The 21,817-nt window shown below is 34.2% G+C and overlaps 1 protein-coding gene across 2 annotated transcripts in view; it reads left to right on the top strand.

Moving 5' to 3' along the window:
• The first annotated feature begins 8,183 nt into the window (after nt 1–8,183).
• Nucleotides 8,184–21,817, top strand: part of LOC129261343 (alpha-N-acetyl-neuraminyl-2,3-beta-galactosyl-1,3-N-acetyl-galactosaminide alpha-2,6-sialyltransferase-like) — a 35,531-nt gene continuing 21,897 nt past the window's right edge. The window contains exons 1-2 of one of the 2 annotated variants that reach the window (XM_064099101.1): nt 8,184–8,405; nt 16,621–16,980. In XM_064099101.1, the coding sequence (XP_063955171.1) occupies nt 8,319–8,405; nt 16,621–16,980 (447 nt within the window). In that variant the 5' untranslated portion in view covers nt 8,184–8,318. Of the gene's footprint in view, nt 8,406–11,191; nt 11,222–16,620; nt 16,981–21,817 lie in introns of those variants that run through there. The other variant, XM_064099102.1, reaches the window with a different exon arrangement.

The following is a 21,817-nucleotide window of genomic DNA, read 5'->3' as shown; positions in this document are numbered from 1 at the left end:
GTAACGTGATAAAGGTGTCAAAAAACACTGAAAGCTACGAGTTAAGGGTCAAATTTGCGAGGGTGTAAAAAATTAAGGCTATTACATTTTGTAAATGTTATAAAGGATGTACTTTTGCCCCAAGAGTCAACACTACGCGTTTAGAGTACGATTTGCGCGAGATGTGAGAGGTGGGGCTGTACTAAACCCAATGATGTAGGTGAAGGTAAAACCGACGATCAACGTCCGTGACATAACAATAAAAATATCGCTGTACTTGTTTAGGGGGTCAATTCAGGGAACTTGCCAAGAGTATCGTTTTTTTCCAATACTTGTTAAGGGTAGGGTTTCACACGCCAATACTTGTTAGGGGTGCATTTTCAGAAAATGGAAATACGTGTTTAGGGTGCTTTTCGAGACCCCATGGTCGCGCATGGTATCCACTCGTCAATAGAAGTGGCCTCCCGGGATATAAATGTACAAGTAGAGCTCAGCACTCATATCATACAAGAATATATTCCTCCCCCCTCCCCATAAAGACAGATACATGTATAAAATGTAGATCTTACTTTTATGTTGGCGGGAGGGGGGGGGGGGGTGAGAGGAGGAATTGAGAACTCGTCTAAATAGAGTGGTCATTGTATAATTTTTTCAGCTGTTAGAATTCAAATGTGGCATATTTGGCTGTTAGAATTCAAATTTTGCCTTTTTAGCATAGATTAAAATTTAAATTTGGCATTCGTTTTTATTGAAAAATAGTCTTATTGGCCTAAAGTACATGTAGAAGCGCTTTCTACTTTACTTCACCAATTTAAACTTGGATCTTCGAATTTTGAAATTCCAGCCCATCCCATGCTTTAGAATGTTTTTTTAATACATTTCGGGGTAGCAGGTCATGACTGCAAGTTGATATGCTTTCAGACTTCTTTTGATCTATAGTATATACTTTAAAAATACAGTTTATGATATCATCCCTGTAGAAGTCTTCAGTATATCTTTATGTCAATTGTTTTGAACAGTTGATTTTGACTATGAACCTTTCTTTAAAGTTCATTGAAATACAGTATTAGATCTCACCTATATACATGTAGGCATTTACATGTACCGGTATTTTTTACAGTAGGTGCAATATTTTTTTGTGTATGGTGGTCAAATTGCTTCTCAAACCTTATCCCTCATACAGTACAGTACATGTATACAAGGGTCATGTGCACACATACATGTACATTGTATCTACATATACCGGTATGTGCTTCCTTCCTCAGATGGGTTTTTCATTTTCATTCCATTTGTAATGTAAGGCTGTTATTACTTAACTAGACTTTAAAAAATAATCGCGAAGCATAAAATGCAGATGAAGCGAAATGTGATGTACTGTAATGAAGCTGAAAGCAAGTCTTTCATACCGCAGTACAGTTGCAATCTCGAAACAAATGCCATAGATGCATGCACTCATCCATGCAAGTCGAACGGATATCAGCAAAAAGCTCTGGCATGTTTTGCGCAATGTGTTGGTAATGTGTCGCCATCAGCTCGGTAATATTGATAATGATGTTGGAGTCGCAGGAGGAGAGTGGGTATCTCGTATTTCGTTATGACTCATGGGGGGCCTCTGATGATCTCGGAGTATTCCAAACGGCAATGCCTCGGTTTTCCCCTCTTGCAAACATGCCTTTGTGACATCTTGCTTTTTGGTTGTAGTACTTCGTGAGGTGGCACATAAATTACCATAATAAAGTCATACATATATACATGTACATGTATTTAATAGTACACAATGTAGCCATGTTATGCTGTCACTCCCCTCCGGGCTCCCTTCATACATACATGTACATGTAGTCTTTTTCTCTTTCTTTCTCTCATTCTTTCTTCTTTGTTTTCCTGTTTTTTTTCCTCTCTTTTCCCCCCTTATCTTCTCTACAATGTACATGTACTGTACATTGTATAGCTTGGCCTGTTTGACTCGAATGTACTGTATGAAGCCAAAAAAGAAAAACAAAACAAAAACTATTTCATTTATTTATTTATTTCTGATATTTTGACAGGGTAGCCCATTCACCAATAAGTAGTGGTATTCCATGGGGCCCTGAATAACAATAAACATATTTACAAAATGCATAACGTACAGTATGTACAGAATGTTACGGCATTAAGATTCACATTAGGATTTGAATGTAAAACGAAACATTAACAAACTTAGCAGCAAACAAAACGCAGACGGGCACTCGTTTGACGTATAATAAAATATCAATAAATCAAATTAACTATTAATTATTATTTATACATTACAAGTTCTTCTATTACATTCTCTTAAATGAAATGACAGAAGGAGCTGTTCTAATTGAATTATCAAGCTTATTCCATTCAAATATTGAAGATACAATTGGACTACACTTATAACAATCAGTGCGAAACTTGGGCACACGTAAATATCCACTGTCTCTCTGTCTGGTATGATGTTCATGTACATCATTTGGATTGGTTAAGTGTACCTGAAGGTAAGAAGGTGCTAAAATAATGAACACATTTATATATGATCAAAACGCGACTGAGCTCAAATCGTTTGTCTAGTGTCATCCATTTAAGACTTGCGAACAAATCAGCCGACGGTGTGGTCCTCATGATCACTGTAAACATGTACATGTACCGGTACATGTACAAAACGTATGTATCTACTATCAGTACAAGTATTGTTTGATGAATGTACATTAATACATGTACATGTATGGTGTAAATAATACATTCTAGTTTGAGGGAGGGGGGGGGGGGGTGGTGCAGGCCCACACTGAAAGATGATATTAAAGAATTTCATCTTTTTATGCATGGTATATAAAGGTTGATAATACATATTTTGGAATCAGTCTAGTCCTACTGTTGTGTTTTATAATAATAACCAAGTGGTTAAATTTCAAGAAATCATTAAAAAATAGAAAAAAGAAAATTCCATTTTCTTGCAGATTCTCACAAGATCACTACGTGTATAGCATACAAAATAATGAATGCAGATTCCTAATTTTCTTCAAAATTAATAGTACTATTCAAGATCATACAACAATGTGATTTTCTCATTTGTTTGATTTGTCAGTTCATTATCCAACAGTTGTCAAGGTTATCATGTGTGCATCAGTGTGTGCCTGATCTAATCCTGTTTTTTACGACGTCATTTAACACACATCCTGTGACCTCATGTACTGTATGGTCGTCAGTAGTGGCTGTAATCTGTTCAATACTCCATTGTCTCTGTGTATTCCCCATTTTTAAATTGTCTCTCTTCAATTTTTTTTATGTGATTGCTTTCTAGGAATCCATTTACATGACATCGTTGGCAGAGTATAGGGCAGCCCCCATGGAGGCGGATAGCGTCTAGGGAGTTTCACCAAGCTATGGATCATTTGAGATACAAATTACACAAGTGTCTGGTAAGGATAACAGTATTAATGGTTTAATTCTAATATTTCTTTATCATCTGTGTGTGTATAGGATTTATTCATGTACATGTAGGGAAACAGTGTGATTATTTGTTGTGTTTTTAAACCTTTTTAGAAGGTAATTTTTTGTTTTTCTATTGATCTTGCAATGCCTGATTGTTTGGCACTGTCAGGTTTTACTACATTTATTCAAAGATCTCGGCCCAGAATTAATTTTTTTTTCAGAGACCTATTTCTTTTTCTCATTAAAAGAGGTTATATGTATATATTGTATATGCTACTGTACAGGTACATTTTTTACTTTCCACCAAAAGAGGGCCTCATATTACATTTACAATGCTTGAAAGTACAATAGTGCTCTGGTGAATAAAGAAAAAAAAATCACAAGGTTTAAAAAGGATTTTGAAAGACGGTTCATACCTATGTACGAATGCGATTGAATATTTTTTTTTAATGAAATACAGTACTGTTGTTTAAAATTTTCTTATATGGTGTGTGGTAAATTGAAGAATATGAATTCAGAAATACTCTGAAATTCACAGGATAGCATGAGTCAGATGACATTGACACACATTCAAGGCTGACAATTTTTTTAAACACAAGATATTACTGACAATAAAATACACTATTATGATTTTCACACTGATGACATTGACACACATTCAAGGCTGACAATTCTTTTTAAACAACATACCAGTTTCAGATATATTACTGACAGTAAAGTACACTATTATGCTTTTCACACTGCATTTCCTTTTAACCCCATATCCGTAACCCTGGACTATCCTTAACCCATACTATTTTTTTTCACACTATTTTTAAACCCCATATTATTTGCTTTAATAGCAGGGGTTTCCCGGACTCTGGCACAGCTCATGAATATTGATGAATTTGCCACACAGAACGTGTTTAACATGCAATTTCGACTTCTGTGATTGGCTTATGCTTAGCCCCACTCTTCTTTAGCCCAGTTTCGTTTCACACTGCAATTACATGTACATTGTACATGTAGTTGGCTAACCCTGCTTTTTTGCAGGGCCAAATAGTACCGCACAATTTTGCAGGGCCAAATAGTACCGCACAATTTACCATGCTAGCCCACTTTACTGAAACGTGTGAAAAAAGTAGTGGGCTAATAAAGCTTAACCCGGGAAATTGATGGGGCTAAGACCCCCCTTAGCCCCACCAATATTCCGCGGTTAAGGAAAATATGTGCAGTGTGAAGGGAGTAAAACTCGAACAATCAAGGCATTCAATCAGTTTTAATCGGCAACCCAATAGTACTTTGTACACTATTTGAATGTTCGCCAGATGTTGATTACTGATTTGAGACAGTATTTATTTGACAACAGAGTGCAATATAACAGATGAAATTTATGATAAAATTTAATCAATTCCAAACATAACTCTTTCAAGACAGGACAATTACGGCCACTCCAGCGAGCATGTATCATTCAGCTCTGTTGATGTGCATATCATAGTCGCTCAAACTGAGTCAGTCCGCTCATTTATGTGTGACCATCAGTAGGTTGTGTATTAAAATAATTAATAGGTCAACTTTTTTGTGATTTATGATAATCCAGGAATCTCAATTTTTAAAAACTATACATGTACCTTGGGGAACTCGTCAAAGGCCTATATGTAGCTTCATACAACTTTCAGTTTCACTTTTTTCAGCATAAAGGGCAGGGGTAATTTCCTTCACAGACCATGCAGAACAAAGTAATCTCTGACACCGTTCTCATTGCGCTTTCTAAAACTAAACTGGAAACCGGTTCAGGAAACCAGTTTGGAGATCGCTTTGCTAGCATTCCCAATAGATCACACGAAAGTGGTTTTCAGAATAACTTCGCGTAAAAAATAAAATCAATGTTGAAACTTGCTACATTCAATTGTTGTATGATACTGATAGTAATTTTCGGGTGTCCCTGAATTTCCAGAATTCCTGGATGGTTCTTGAATGAGATCTATTGATGAAGCTCACATGTATGTGCAAAATGCACCTGGGAGAATTTGAACACTCCTGTGTACATGCTGAAACTCTCTCACAAGGTCACACTAGTCTGCTGGGCAAACCCTTCACTCGAGTAAAGGGTCTGAATTGCAGCCTACTCATGCCTTATGTACTGAAGGCCCTCTCGAAGTGAAACAGCAAGTTTTGTGTGTGCTAGTCTTTGCGTGGAGACACACTTGTTGATCAAAGTTTAAATCAGGGTCTGTGCCTGCAGACTAAGGTCACACCCTCTTTCCCTCTTGTCAGTCTGATTGGTGGATTTCTTTTTCTAATTTACAAGACAATAGAGTGTAGAACATCTGCTGAATAAAAGTGTTGACATTACATGTACATCATGTACAGTACATGTACACATGTACATATGAGGCGCCGAATGTACCAATATTATATAGAACAATTATTTGTTATATAATCATTATTTATTAAATAATAACTATTATTTATATATAATTTACATTTTATTTGTAAATAACTACTATTATATAAAATATCATTTCTAATTATTTATATATAATTCCAAGTAATACTTCATTATTTGTAAATTTAATAATAGTTCGACATTCCATTATTTATAAATAATGATTATTTGTTTTTCATTATTTATAAATAATGATTATTTGTTTTTCATTATTTATAAATAGTGATTATTTGTTTTTCATTATTTACAAATAATGATTATTTGTTTTTCGTTATTTATAAATAATGATTATTTGTTTTTCATTATTTATAAATAATGATTATTTGTTTTTCATTATTTACAAATAATGATTATTTGTTTTCCATTATTTATAAATAATGATTATTTGTTAAATAATGAAAACGTCTACTTCATTATCTATAAATATTTTTTTCGAGTGCACCATTATTCTCATTATTTATAAATAAAGAAATGTGCACTGGCATTGATGATAAATAATTATTATTTATAAATAATAGAAAACTTATTTATAAATAACGGAAAAACGAATTGCAATTATTTATAAATAATGAAGTATGTAGTGTCATTATTTATAAATAATATAAAAACAAATAATCATTATTTATAAATAATGAAAAACAAATAATCATTATTTATAAATAATGAAAAACAAATAATCAACATTTATAAATAATGAAAAACAAATAATCATTATTTATAAATAATGAAAAACAAATAATCATTATTTGTAAATAATGAAAAACAAATAATCATTATTTATAAATAATGAAAAACAAATAATCATTATTTATAAATAATGAAAAACAAATAATCATTATTTGTAAATAATGAAAAACAAATAATCATTATTTATAAATAATGAAAAACAAATAATCATTATTTATAAATAATGAAAAACAAATAATCATTATTTATAAATAATGGAATGTCGAACTATTATTATTTACAAATAATGAAGTATTACTTGGAATTATATTTAAATAATTAGAAATGATATTTTATGTAATAGTAGTTGTTTACAAATAAAATGTAAATTATATATAAATAATAGTTATTATTTAATAAATAATGATTATATAACAAATAATTGTTCTATATAATATTGGTACATTCGGCGCCTCATATGTACATGTAGCTGCTTCAGTCGCAAAAAAAAAAAAAAAAAAATTCACACGACTCTCAGTTTTCAGTCATCGAGAGTGTATTTCCTTGTTGCGGGCAGAGGAAAAATATGCAGCCGTTCTGGGGGAGTGGTCAATTTTGGTTGTGTCTTCGGAAGATGGGGGAAGTGTTTTCAAGTGCTCTCCGATTTTTGTTGTGAGCTTTTTCAATTTTAACACCAATGATGTCTGCAGAAAACATTTAACAAGTTGTAAATTCTCAATTGTTTTGAGTTTAAAATTGGAGATTGATTGTCTACCCTTTTTTTAGATCTTTTGGATAACAAACAAGGACCATATTGCAAATTACATGTAGGATCGTTCACAAGGAAGTGGATACATGTATAGTTACATTTTTTCGTGTTCAGTGTTTTTTCATGCAGGCCTGCATGTACATGTATAAATTATCGCCAGTGATTTACAAACTGGCACAAACCTCAGCTGGTCTCCAAAACACTATTTCGAGATAATCACGTTTAAAGTTTTCAGTGTTTTTCTGATGCTATACATGTACAGGTGTATCTTCGCACTTTAACCAGAGCTACCAATTTAGAGCATACATTGTACATTCTTTCAATATTTGAAATGAAACGCAGGTACATATGTATGCATTTCAGAAACTGCTATTGAAGTTTTATTAAAAACGGGGTTTACATGTACATGTACATGTAGGTCACTTCGTAAAATCATGCGTACCTTCCGCACTGTTTTTTGCGGCACAAACCACGGTTTGAGCCAGTTCATAAAATCATTCAATGCATACATGCTGCATATAAAGTGCAACATCTACATGTAGGTTGGGTTATTGATATCTGCGCACCATTCTGGAGACTGCTACAGTACAGAAAGAATGGGTTGTGCCACTTCGTAAAATCAAAGGAGGGGTATTGTGTCATTTCGTGCGAAATATGCTCTTATTCTTAATACAAATTTTGATCTGAAATTTGGTCATTCTATAGAGTTAATGACAGACTTTCAGAATATATTTTTATGCAATACACTCAGTTTCGAAAATTTGACCAAAAATTACATATGTAGGTTTGTGCCGGCTCGTAAAATCACTGACGATATTATACATGTACGTGTAGCTTGCTATGCAAAAAGGGTTGTTGCCCTTTTTTGCAAATGATCATTATGTTACCCCTCATGTTGGGATCGAACAGTGGAAAAAAAATAGATTCTACTGTTATGAAACATTCGTGTGCATCGTCGGAAGGCGTCGTCAACATCCTAGACCCATCTGAAGGTGTAGTGCCTTGTGTGAATTATGCTGACATTGTGCCTTAGGCCACGGAGACATGGAAAGCAAGGAGAGCACCCAGAGAGACTTGGCACACAAATCTTTGGATGTTCCCCTTCCTTCCCCCATCTACAAGTTAATGCAAGTGAGTCAGTGCACCTCTACAGTATGCATATTGTTATTGCGGCCTATGGTCACTTGGTCCATAGAAATTTAATATTTGTTCAGACTTAATATTTCTTTTCACTGTGTATATATTTGCATAACAAAGCATTTTGGTTACTGGGATAATAGCCTGCATGTACATGTTTTGTTGACCTCTTCAGGGCTACACTACACATAATGTACATTTGTACATGGAATTTCTATTTATTTGCCCTGGGCACTTCATATACATGTAAATGTACATGTACGTATGCATATCTACATGTACAAGTACAATCGCATTTTACTTGGTTTTTCTCTTCTATTTTTTCTCCACTCCTGGTGCCGATCTCTGATCGATTCATTATTTTCTCCTCCAAATATTCAGTAGAGATTAAAAATGGTTGACTACATGTACATGTACCCTGACCGATTCTGAAATAAATCGAAAAGACTACTTTAATATCATTTGTCATTTATATTTAATTTTACACCACCTCCATTTAAAAAATAAGCCTACATGCATACATATAGGCCTATATTCTTTTATTTTTGTTTTGAGTTGTAGGCCTATTTATTTGTTTTTGCTTTCATAATTTCGTTTTTCCTTTTTATTTTTGGTGCAATTTGATCTCTTCATTTATAAAAAAGCAATGTGTGTGGGAACGATGTTTATCATGTAGTTCTAGACTTGTAATGTCCTGAGCAAATATTGTGCTAACATCTTGTAGACATTTAGATTTAATCTTTGACAGTTTTGTAGCACTTGATATTAAAGAACCATGGACTGGGTTTTAGAACTTTGTACATGTAACATGTTTTTGTTTCCTTCCACACGTAGGCCTACACCTACTGTAGGCCTAAAGCTTATTGTGAAATAATTTGGGGATTATATGACAAAACATTTGCAAGTGATGTAGAAACATGTTGAAGTGTAATTAGTATTTTATTAAAAAAGGCAACAAAATACTTGTACAATACAATACATTATTTCAATATCCTTGTATTCATTTGCAATGCAACTGCATTCTGTCAGTGTGCCCTGTACAGTAACTTTTAAATATGCAGATATTGTACAGTTGCAATATACAGAAAACTCTCTAGTTTATCCCGTATACTGTACACTGTAGCAAAGTATGAACACAGGCAAAACTGCAATGTTTTGTTTTCCCTTGACTTATTACCCTTCCCTTTCAAGTTTATATTACCTGTAGGCCACATTCATTTTCTTTGGCAGGACAGGACATTGATACATGCATGTATTGTACATGTACTGTACAGGAAAATGATGAAAGAAAAAAGTTCTCATAGCCCATAGACCTTCAGTGTGCGTTGAAAAGTGGCAACAGACCAAACAACGGTTCATGAATTATTGATTTTTATATTGATCTCTGAATCATTTGTCCACATATGTGTATTACTAATAGTGCGGAGGTGTGTTGCAAGCTACTGAATTATTATGTAAACTAGGTCACAAAGATGTAGGCCTACATGTACATGTATGGTGTACAATTTACATGTACTGTATCTAAGGTCTACAATGTACATGTACACATTTGTTTTTAAAATTATTTTTGACGACTTTTTTTCTCTATATCGATTAATTAATTTTGAGTGGTTTAATTTAATCAATAAATTCATTCATAAATTCATTTTAGTAATTTATGAATCCATTTTTTGAATTATTTAGGCTAAAATATTTTCTTGTTTATGATTCATCTGTTGGTTTTTTCAGGTTTATTGGTATTAAAATGTAGGCTACAGTGGACATGTATTGTAAATCCATTCCACAGTGATAATAAAGTTTGGAAAGCCATGTCACATGATTATGGGATCGTACTTCCTCGATCCACCACCATTTTTTAGTATCTTGCAAAACCACACTACATGTACATGTAAATAATAAGTAATAAGTTTGGGCATGAACACATAGAGCTCAACCCTATGATAAAATATCAAAAGTTTATTGCAGATTGTTTATTAATATTATTTACTCAATGTGCATGTATTACTACATGCTTTTATATGCCCCTTCAGTACCCATTGTAATTCATACATGTACTATTTACATGTAATTCTCTTTGTTTTTTATGCACTACTTGTTTCTTCACAATTAATGCAATTTGTCTATTTCCTGTCAAAAAACAACCTCAATGTCACACATCACAAGGGCAGCAGATGACTTGATATAATGTAAAATCAGTCACGTGCCAGTAATACACGTCCAGGCTTTAATAACTCATGAGCAAACAAAGACCTTCCTGTACATGGACTAGAATTATAGAATTATGAGTGGCCAATTAATTTGTGGCCAATTTATACTGTGTAGTACATGTTCATGTTTGTACAATAGATGGGAGTTCAAGTGTGCCAACTGTCTGCTTGATAGTATCTCAACTCCCTGATGTAGCACTGTACACTCACTGTTTCCAGCTTTGCCAAAGTCGCTTTCATCTTTGTTCTTTATAGTATATGGAATTGAGTTACCAATTTCTTGTATAATGTACATACATGTACATGTAAGTAGGCCTACATGTGATACTGACTCTACTCCTACTGTTATTCATTCTTTGTAGGGATTCCTTTTTTGTGTGGATTCTCCTACAAGTAAAAAACAAAGTGGAATTTGCATCTGTCTTGGATGAAAGCATTGTACATACATGTACATTATACATACATGTATCTGAAATTTTTTCCTTCATATGGCTGTGATTTCGAGATGGTGCTTTGAAATGGAATCTACTGTACTTCGTGTATAAAAATGAATAATCATTAGAATGTGTAGACTTTACAACTATTATGATGTATTTGACCTTGGTATTAAAGTCATGTTCTTCTGTATGTTTTTTTTTCATGAAAATTTTTCATTTTATGGAAACTTTGTGGTAGTGGCCATTAAGCATACTTGCCAATTAATAGTCTATTTTTGGGGAAAGGAATTTTTTAAATAAATATTTGTGTTCCTACATGTATTTCTGTGAATATTTTTCTGTTTTCTAATCTTAAGTATTGAAAAGAATGTTCCTACATGTACATGTAACTTCTTGTTTCTGTAAATTGATTTGTAATTTGTTCCTATTTCTTGGCTATCAGGGTTGGTAAAGATGTGTAATGCTCTGGTGTTAGTAGTAGGTCCTACATGTACATGTATTTACATACATTTTTGCTATTTTTAATACAAAAGCATGAATACTACATGTCCAAGGCATCTGGTATTTATGATACAATACTGTACATGTACACCTCTATAAAAGGGGGATTTATTCCATCCCAACTTTAATAAAGATGATTTGAATTTAAAAGAGAGAGAGAAAAAAACAATGCTGAAATTTGTTTAAATGGATCAGGAAGTAAAAACGTTTGTGACATAAAAAGTAAAAAAGTTTGTGACATAAAAGTTTCTAACCTATTGGTTGTACAGTAATTTGCACATCATGGTCAGTATGCAAAATTGCAAATTTTGAAAAAATTAGGGAACTGATGACATCACTGACACACTATTTCTTTAATTGAATTTTATTTATTTATTTATTTAATTTCAAATATTTAAAAGAAGGGTAGCCCAATCAGCAACAAGCTGGATTTCGTTGGGGCCCTTCGTAACAAACACAAATAGACATATTCAAATATAAACAAAGAATAGAGCATAAATGCTAATATTAAAAATCATATAATAAAATAATCATAATTCACTATGGAAATTAACAAAATAAATGAAATATGATGATGTACACCCTGTACTAAATAAGAAATTGATTAATTTTCTCATGTTAAAACAAGTTCTGATTCTAACCTGAGCACATTTAAAATTTTAACCTTCTGTACTCTTTTAAATTATTCATACATATTCATACAATAAGATTGTATTTTTATAATCAGGTGGGAGCAGATGGGCTTAAATTTCATTCTCCATCAGTCAATATTTTGTTTTTCAACCACCACCACCTCTGAATTATTTCCATGATAAAGCATGATTTATTGTGTGTATAAATTTAAAGGTCAAGTCTACCCCAGAAAAATTTTGATTTGAATCAACAGAGAATAATTAAAAAAGCATAATGCTGAAAATTTCATCAAAATCAGATGTAAAATAAACAAGTTATGATATTTTCAAGTTTTGCTTATTTTTCACAAAACAGTTATATGCACAACTGTGATATGCAAATGAGAGAGTTGATGATGTCTCTTACTACTTATTTTGTATTTTATTGTTTGAATTATACAATATTTCAATTTTTACAGATTTTACAGTATGATTATAAACTTGACTAAACCATAAAATGATTTCTATACTACATGTTTAGGGAAATTTAAAACGTTGTTTCCCATGACAATGAGGAAAAAATTAAAAAGTTCGTATTTCATATATATAATGAAATACACAAAAAATAGTCAGTGGATGATGTCATCAATCCCCTCATATGCATACCAAGCAGGATGTGCATATTTATAATTATAGCTATTTTGTGAAATTAAGCAAAAGTTTAAAATGTCATAATTTCTTATTTTACATCCAATCTTAATGAACTTTTGAGTGTTTTGCTTTTGGGATTTTTATTTTTTTATTCAATTCAATTTTTTGTTTATAGGGTGGACTTGTCCTTTAAAATGCATTTGGAACTCCATTGTCATTCAATACCTTTATCAATTGGAGATTAACTAGTAGGACAGGTAATTGATGTGATTGTTACTGAGTGAATGAGGAAGTAACATCCTTTTTGAAGTTTTATTGAAGACTTAGTATTTGTCTGTATGGTCCTGCCACTTGAGATTACAATGTGTATTAAACTAGTATGCTTTTCACACTGCATTTCCTTAACCCCATACTATCCTAACCCCGGACTATTCTTAACCCCATACCATCTTTTTTTCAATTCACACTGTAACCCCATACTATTTACTTTAAAGGACAAGTCCACCCCAACATAAACTCGATTTGAATAAAAAGAGAAAAATTCAACAAGCATAACACTGAAAATTTCATCAAAATCGGATATAAAATAAGAAAGTTGTGGCATTTTAAAGTTTCGCTTCATTTCACAAAACAGTTATATGCACATCCTGGTTGGTATGCGAATGAGGAACTGATGACATCACTCACTATTTCTTTTGTATTTTATTATATGAAATATGAAATATTTTTATTTTCTCATCATTGTCATGTGAAATGAAGTTTCATTCCTCCCTGAACACGTGGAATTCCATTATTTTAACATTTTGTGCTTCAGGCAAGGAGGTCCTAATCGTCTAATTCGTAAAAATTGAAATATTGTATAATTCAAACAATAAAATACAAAAGAAATAGTGAGTGAGTGACATCATCGACTCTCTCATTTGGATGTAACTGGCTCGTTCATATAACTACATGTATTTTGTTAAAAATAAGCGAAACTTTGAAATGTCTTAACTTTCTTATTTTACATCCAATTTTGATGAAATTTTCAGCATTGTGCTTGTCTGATTTTTCTCTATTGATTCAAATCAACATTTTCCTGAGGTGGACTTGACCTTTAATAGCCGGGGTTAACGCCTTAACCCCGGGCAATCACACAGCTCATGAATATTGATGATTTTACCATACAGAGCGCGATTAACATGCAATTTCGACTTCTGTGATTGGCTAATGCTTAGCCCCACTTTTAGCCCTGTTTCGTTTCACACTGCATCTCTTAGCACTGCAACTTTAGCACCGCAACTGTGGTGCTAGCACCACAATAAGCCGGCTAACCCTGCTTTTTTGCAGGGCCAGATAGTACCGTACTATTTACCGTGCTAGCCCACAAAAAACGTAGTGTGAAAACGAAGTGGGCTAAGCTCAACTCCGGGAATTGGTGTGGCTAAGACCCCCCCTTAGCCCCACCAAATTCTTGGGGTTAAGGGGAAAAAGTGCAGTGTGAAAAGCATATAGTAGTTCTAGTACAGATGTACATGTATGTATCGGTGTACAGTTCTGCAGTAATTTTTAAAAGTGATAAAATTAATAGACCCAACAGATTTATTTCCTTGAATGTGTTTTGATGTGTTTTGAACTGTTTTGATCTAGAACAGCCTTTTAATAACAATTTACTTTTAATTTTGATGATTGTTAATAGTGTCACAACTAAAAGGTTGATTGTTGTTCCCTGTTTTATTTTTGTCACCCCCAATTGATTCAATAATTTGCATGAACCAACAAGTACATGTACATGTAGGCGTATTTGGTGCAAGGTACAAGTATATTTACACTTTTCACCCCACATTTATGTCCCCTACATGTACGTGCGTGTATGCAGGCCTGAGGCAGCCAGCAGTTGCCCCTCGCTGTGTCACTCCCCTTGTTGCTGGGTAAAGTAGTTGCACCTCAAGTGATTTACATTTGTTTTGATTGATCAAACGATGAGATGGATCATCATTGATGGTGATCAATGAGCAAAGGGTATTGGTCTCTATCCGCCCAAGATTTGCTCAAACTCAGTATTCTTGAATTGTAAAAACTTGGGTGTTGAAACTTACACCAGATCACCTACAATGTAATTCGTCCTCATGACGAATTAAAATTCTTAAAATTCATTGTCTTCTTCATTGTCCTTAATATCATCATAGTATTCTGTTTTTGATGGTGACGATGGTGGTGATAATGATGATGATGAATGATGAAAAAGATGATAATGATGGCGATGATGATCATGATTCTGGTGGTAGTGGTGTTGATGATGATCATCATCATCTCCATCATTATTTTGATCATGACACTGTCCTTTTGAAAGAGTCTATCAATCATACATGTACATGTAGTGTATACACCAACTTTAAAACACTCTGCCTTTAATAGTGCCCCTCTGTTAAACAACCATCTCAGTTGGAGCATCCCATGTCTTCTTCTGGCACACCTTAAGACCGATCCCTGCCCTCACGTGCTCCACTCAAACTCTCCTTTAACTGTATACCCATCAGAGAGGCCAACTCACCAGGTCAACACTGCCCTCCGCTAGCAACCGGCTACTTGATGCATTTTACATCGAGCTAGCTGTGACAGTCGGGAATTTATAACTGGCTCGATGGCTCCGTATAATCGCATGAGCCGATGTAAATTGAGGAGGGTTCTGTTCCATCAAACCCTGTAGAAAGCTCAGATCTGGCCGCCGCTGTTGCCAAGCAAACGGCATCCTCGTGAAAGGATGGCATCATTGGATGTAATGATGATGGCAAATCCTCTTGTCACCTTCGAATTCCTGGCTGTCGTCTTGAATGAGAGGCTCTGTATATATTCAATGGTTAACAAGTGACATGTTTATCTGTAGATTCTTCCATGCCATTTGGGTTAAGGTACTTTGAAACATTCATCATCTACATGTACATGTAGCTGGAGTTAATGTTATCTAGCTGTAGTTGATGTTTATCCATCTTTCAAACATTGAACTGAAATCATGTACACATGTTTTACATACATGTACCAATCATATAATTTTTCGAATTTAATATGGTCATATTAAACTGACATATAATAATGTACATTAATCTATAGAATTCTATAGAAACCTTGTTTTCAAATAACAGATGATATTTATTAACCCTTGAAATAGAGAAGGTGATAATGATGGTTATGATGATGATGATGATTAAGATGATGATGTTGATGATGGTAATGATTATGATAATGATGTGAAAACAGTGATGATAATAATTGACATGATGTGATCATTGTGATGATTGACTCGTTATCATGACTCAATGAGACATGTACATGTAAAAGCATGGAATCTTTTTGTTATTTGAAATGTAATTTTTTTATGTAAAATAAAAATGAATTCGAATTGGACATGCAAAGGATGAAGATTTTGAACTGTTACTTGTTTCATAGATACTGGCTATGTTATGATGGAAATGCTCTGTCCCTTGGATAGGATGGATAGTAGGTCCAGTGTTGAGGAGAGACACCACTTCTGCACATAAACCCACTGCACACTTGATAGTGCAGAGTAACCTGGGGTAACCCTGATGTACATGTAGGGCCTACAGGTCTCCATACCCCCTATCGGTTATATTGGGAGGAGAGACCTGCGGGTCACAGTCAGTGAGCAGCTTGCCATTTTTTTTAATAGCTGTTTTCTCTCCCTTTGTACATATCGTTTTGTAGTTTTATTGTACCCCTTTTGGAAAACTGCTCCCAGGCACATGTGATACTATACAGATAATGTAATTTATTCCTCCACTTTTTGTTTCTTTTATCCTTGCAGAAACCTCACAGAATACTTGGCTTTGCCCTTTGCTACACCCTGACGTGTTTCATATTTCTCAGCCTGTACTACGATGGCACCTCCAGGGTAGCCACATCAAACCAGGTCAAAGCACTCCTAACCAACAACATAACCGTTCACTCGCCCGGGCCACCCAAAGAAGCCCATCGAAATGTCTCGCGAGAGATCCTCCAGCTGCAGGACACGGCGGAGCAGCTGCAGCGGCAGATCGAGCGTCAGACCGCAGAGCGCCCTCGCCCCAAGAAGTTTGACTGGCGAGAGGTGGTCAAGAGGGATATCTTCAAGGAGAAGAAGAAGCTGTTGTCTTCGAATGACTACAGGCATTTTGCGAACAATAAGGTATGGTGTAGTACATGTACATGTAGGTAGGATTCGGATCTGGTGGGTGTTTCATAAAGCTGTTTGAGTACGGTACATAAGTTTACAAACAGTTTTACAGGTGACTGGTGACCCTTTCTTAATAGAACTAAATCAATATTAATGATATACATGTACTGGTGTATATCATTTACTGCAAGAAAGGGCCACCAGTTGCTCGTAAAGTCGCTTGTAAGTACTCTGTAACTTATGGACAGCTTTATGATACACAACGTGTTGTTTTAAAAAACAAATTTTTGATTCAAGAGAGCTTTAGTTCCAACATTCACATAAAATGTACATGTGGTAGACCACGTCTACCTTTGTTGTGATGCGTTATAACCCACATGCAACTAGGAATTCAAGGGCGATTTTAGTCCTACCATTAAAATCCATGTGAAGCACTCCTCTTGGGGCAATTTCTTGAAGATTCTTGTCAATAATTTTTTTTGGACAAATATTCTCTTTGCAAATAGGTATTGGGTTTTCATTCTGGTTTATAGCTCTCCTGATTGAAGCATGCATTTAATAGTAATAGTCACCAAAGTCACCAAATGCATGGTGATCCATGATGCGTTTGTTGACTTTCCAATAATGTGTCCCTAGTCGAGTTCAAGTCAGTGTGTTAAAAGCTTTCGCAGTACGCAGTGTGTTCATATTGAGTACTCTGATACAGTAAACAAATCAGTGTGAATAGCAATTATGACAACAGTAATTGCTGCCTATTAAAGAGGATAGGGGTATATGACTTGTTACGTAACAAGGGCAGACATCTCTCTCATCATCTGGTTTTATGAGTGGTTTATTGGATGCCTTGTCAAAATGTTTGGTTTTTAATATTGCAGTGGACTCATTTTCATAGGGTTTGATAGCTGGTCATCTGATGTCCATTCATGCTTTTTGGAATATGTTGTTACATGTATATAAACTATATGTACATTAAATTGTACCTTTATTCTAAATTTCCAATCTAGCTCACAAGTGTTACTTGCAAACATTTCATTTTTAATTTGATTTTCATGATTTTCAACTGCATTTTTCACAATTCAAATTTGTTGGGATCTTTTATATAGAAATAAAGTTTTCTGTGAAATTCTTTGAATTGTGTTCCTCTTGAATTTTGTTGTTTTTCCCTCCATTTTCCAGGACTCTACATGTAGTTGATGAGCAAAAAATAATGAAAGATTAAAATATTAAACCACATGGGATTTATCTTCCTTTTATTCTCTAAAATGTTTTTCCACTACTAGTAATTTGCAGAGATGGTACTGTAGTACAATATCCTGCAAATTTGTATACTTTACAAATCAGATTTGTTTCAATTCAAAGGTATCGGACCATTTGTATGCATATCAGGGTTTGGGGCATCCGCAATAGCACTTGCTAGAAAAACTATACACGTTCTCAGGACGTGCATGCATTATTGAACATTCAAAGCACACATACAGTCACAGACTCTACTCGCCTTTATATAGCTTATATTGATTGAATTTCCGAGGCCTTGCTCGGGTGCGATCCTTTTTATTCGTAAGATATTTACAAAGAAGATATTTGAAGAGGAAACAGAAGAGGATATAGTCATTTGTACAGTATTTGTAAACATTCGAGATATGATCATGCACATTTCCCTTTTTGGTTTGTCTATTATAGCATGGTGTGTGGGTTAACTGTGTCGAGTAGAAATGAAAATGTAAATGTAAACAGTTTGAGATTGAATTTTTTAAAGGGATGGTCCGGGCTGAAAATATTTATATCTTAATACTAATAGAGTAGAATTCACTGAGCAAAATGCCAAAAATTTCATCAAAATCGGATAACAAATAATTAAGTTATTGAAGTTTAAAGTTTAGCAATATTTTGTGAAAACAGTCGTTATGAATATTCATTAGTTGAGCTGATGATGTCACATCCCCACTTTCTATTTTCTTATGTTATTACATAAAATCATAATTTGTTCATTATTTTATACTTGTGTGAATAATATGTCTTTCTTATAATGAAATAAGTTGCAGCAAAATATCTAATGCACTTAATCAGTTGTCAATCCAATTTTTCTAGTTCTTGGAGGAGAAAATTTGAATAAACCTAATTTCATATAATAAAATACAAAAGAACAAGTGGGGATGTGACATCATCAGCACACCTAATGAATATTCATGACGACTGTTTTCACAAAATATTGCTAAACTTTAAAATTCAATAACTTTGTTATTTGTTATCTGATTTTGATGAAATTTTCAGCATTTTGCTCAGTGAATTCTACTCTATTTATAAAGCTACAAATACTTTCAGCCCGGACCATCCCTTTAGATAGTTTTTGTTAAATTCTATACATAATTCAAAGTAAATTATGTATTTACCCCACTTCTCTTTTGAAAATAGAAAAAGATTGTCCCTTTTTTAATATTAATGTATGAATGTGGAGCCTTTATGTAGAAGTACACATGTACAATCTAAAATCTTGTGTTTTCTGATAAGAAAGAAAAAAAAAATCTCCCTGGTTCTCCTAGTGTGAAAGCCCCATAATATGAATAAAGTAAATATTTAAAGAGACTTGACTTGATCATGAATAAATGAGCACAAATTGATGGCGCAGAAGGTAGAGTGAGAAGAAATATAGCGTCAGGTTAGGATAAACAAGTATCATAGTTTACTCGCAGGAGACCAAGTGCAATGTGCATTCAAGCAAGGGATGGATCACTCCTCCAGCATGAAATGCTACATGTGGGATAGTGATGAGGATGATGATCGAGCAAAGTATGACTAGCAAACATGAGTCATACTGAGAACCTTAGGAGTTGAAGGGGAAAATGGGGGGGGGGGTGATGACTTGATAACTGTCCATCTAAAATTCTAGTAAAGTTTTAATAGCTTTATAGACGGGTCAATATATGATTTGACCCGGAACAAATTGCAACAAATGATTTTTCAACTATTTCTGGTAGTATTTGACCTCAGGAATAACATACTAAAAATCTACCAAAATCCGCATACGGGAAAGTAGTTATTTTCAAGATGGCGTCCAAGATGGCCGCCATTCACTGAAAATTGATATAACTCAGTCATTATTCACCCGGAAATCCTAATTCGGTTCATATTCCATGGTCGAGTGGGTAAAAGAATTTATTGATACGAGTCAGAGTGAATATTAGCGCTCCGGGGTACCAGGAAAATCCAAGATGGCGCCCAAAATGGCTGCCGTAGGCTAAAAAATCCACAATTCATCTATTACTTTCTTATGTGGCTTTAATTTGGTTTCTATTCAAGGGTTTGAATGGTGAAGTAGTACATCGGTACAAGTTACAAGGACAGCCAGTGGTTTGGTGTGTCCAAAAATCCAAGATGGCTTCCAAAAAATTGAGTTTAATATGGCTGTCAATACTTAAAATGGACATAGCTCATATCATATCCACTTGGGAGATATGATTTTGGTGTCTAGACCATGGTTTAAGTGGTCAAATAATACATTGGAACAAGTTACAAGGACAGTCAGTGGTCCGGTATGTTAAAAAATCCAAGATGGCTCCCAAAAATGGAGAAGAAAATGCTCTTGCTACTAAAAAAACATAGTTTGTTCAATATCCGGGAATATGATTTTCGTGTCTATACCATGGTTAAATGGGTCAAATAATACATTGGGATAACTTACAAGGACGATGGGTGGTGAAGTATGTCCAAAAGTCCACGGTGGCTTAAAAAATAGTATAAATTAGCCACTGGTATTTAAAAATGGACAAAGTTCATGTAATATCCGTCAAGGGCATATGATTTTGATGTCTATACCATGGTTTTAAAAGTCAGAGAATTAGTAACAAGGACATTCAGTGGCCCAGTATGTCGAAAATCCAAGATGGCTTCCAAAAAACGGAGTCTAAAATGACTGCTGTTACTTTGAAAATGGACATAGTTCATTCAAAATCCACCAAGGAGATGTGATTTCGGTGTCCACACTATGTTTTCATGGTTAAAATAAGACGTTTGCACCGGTTACATTGATATGTAGTTGTCCAGTTTTCCTAAAAATCCAAGAGGGTTTTCAAAGGGCATCTAAAACGACTCATATCGCTCAATAATGGTCCGAGTTCTACAATTTCTTTCTGTAAGAAATAATGTTGGGTGTCTAAATTGTGGTATGAAGGGTCAAATAATACATTCGGACAAGTAACAAAGATGGTTAGTATTACATTTTGTCAAAAAAAAATCCATAGTGGATTCTGAAATTTCATCAAAATGGGTGCTGTTACCAACTCATGAAACAATATGAAAACTAAGTGTAGGCACCAAGATTATTTCTCACAGGTCTATAATGTTTGAACTATGTCCATTTTTAAGTAACAGCACTCACTTTGGAACCAATTTTTTGAAGCCAACTTGGATTTTAAGGCAAAACGGATAACTGCATATCATGGTATCCAGTCCCAAAGTATTTTTTGACCCTTGAAACCAAATATAGACACCAAAATACTATCCCCAAGTAACAAAAGTCATTTAAAACCCCAATTTTTTAAGCCATCTTCGATTCTTGGACACACCTGACACCTGAATGTCCTTTCAACTTAACCCAATATATTACTTGACCCTTTAAACTCTAGTGTATACACCAAAATCATACCTTCAAGGTGTATTTCTAATAAACTATGTATACTTTCAAGTAACGACTGTCAATTTACACCCCATTTTTGAAGTCACCTTGGATTTTTTAAACATACAGACAACTGATCTTGTAACTGACCCTTTAAACCATGGTTTACACACCACACTGACACTCCTATTCTCCAGACAGATATTGAACAAACTATGTCATTTTATAAGTAACATC

The sequence above is a fragment of the Lytechinus pictus genome, chromosome 5 (genome assembly GCF_037042905.1).
Source record: "Lytechinus pictus isolate F3 Inbred chromosome 5, Lp3.0, whole genome shotgun sequence".
Lineage (NCBI taxonomy): Eukaryota > Metazoa > Echinodermata > Echinoidea > Temnopleuroida > Toxopneustidae > Lytechinus > Lytechinus pictus.
Note: the sequence above shows the minus strand (reverse complement) of the source record. Positions and strands in the feature narration are given on the sequence as shown.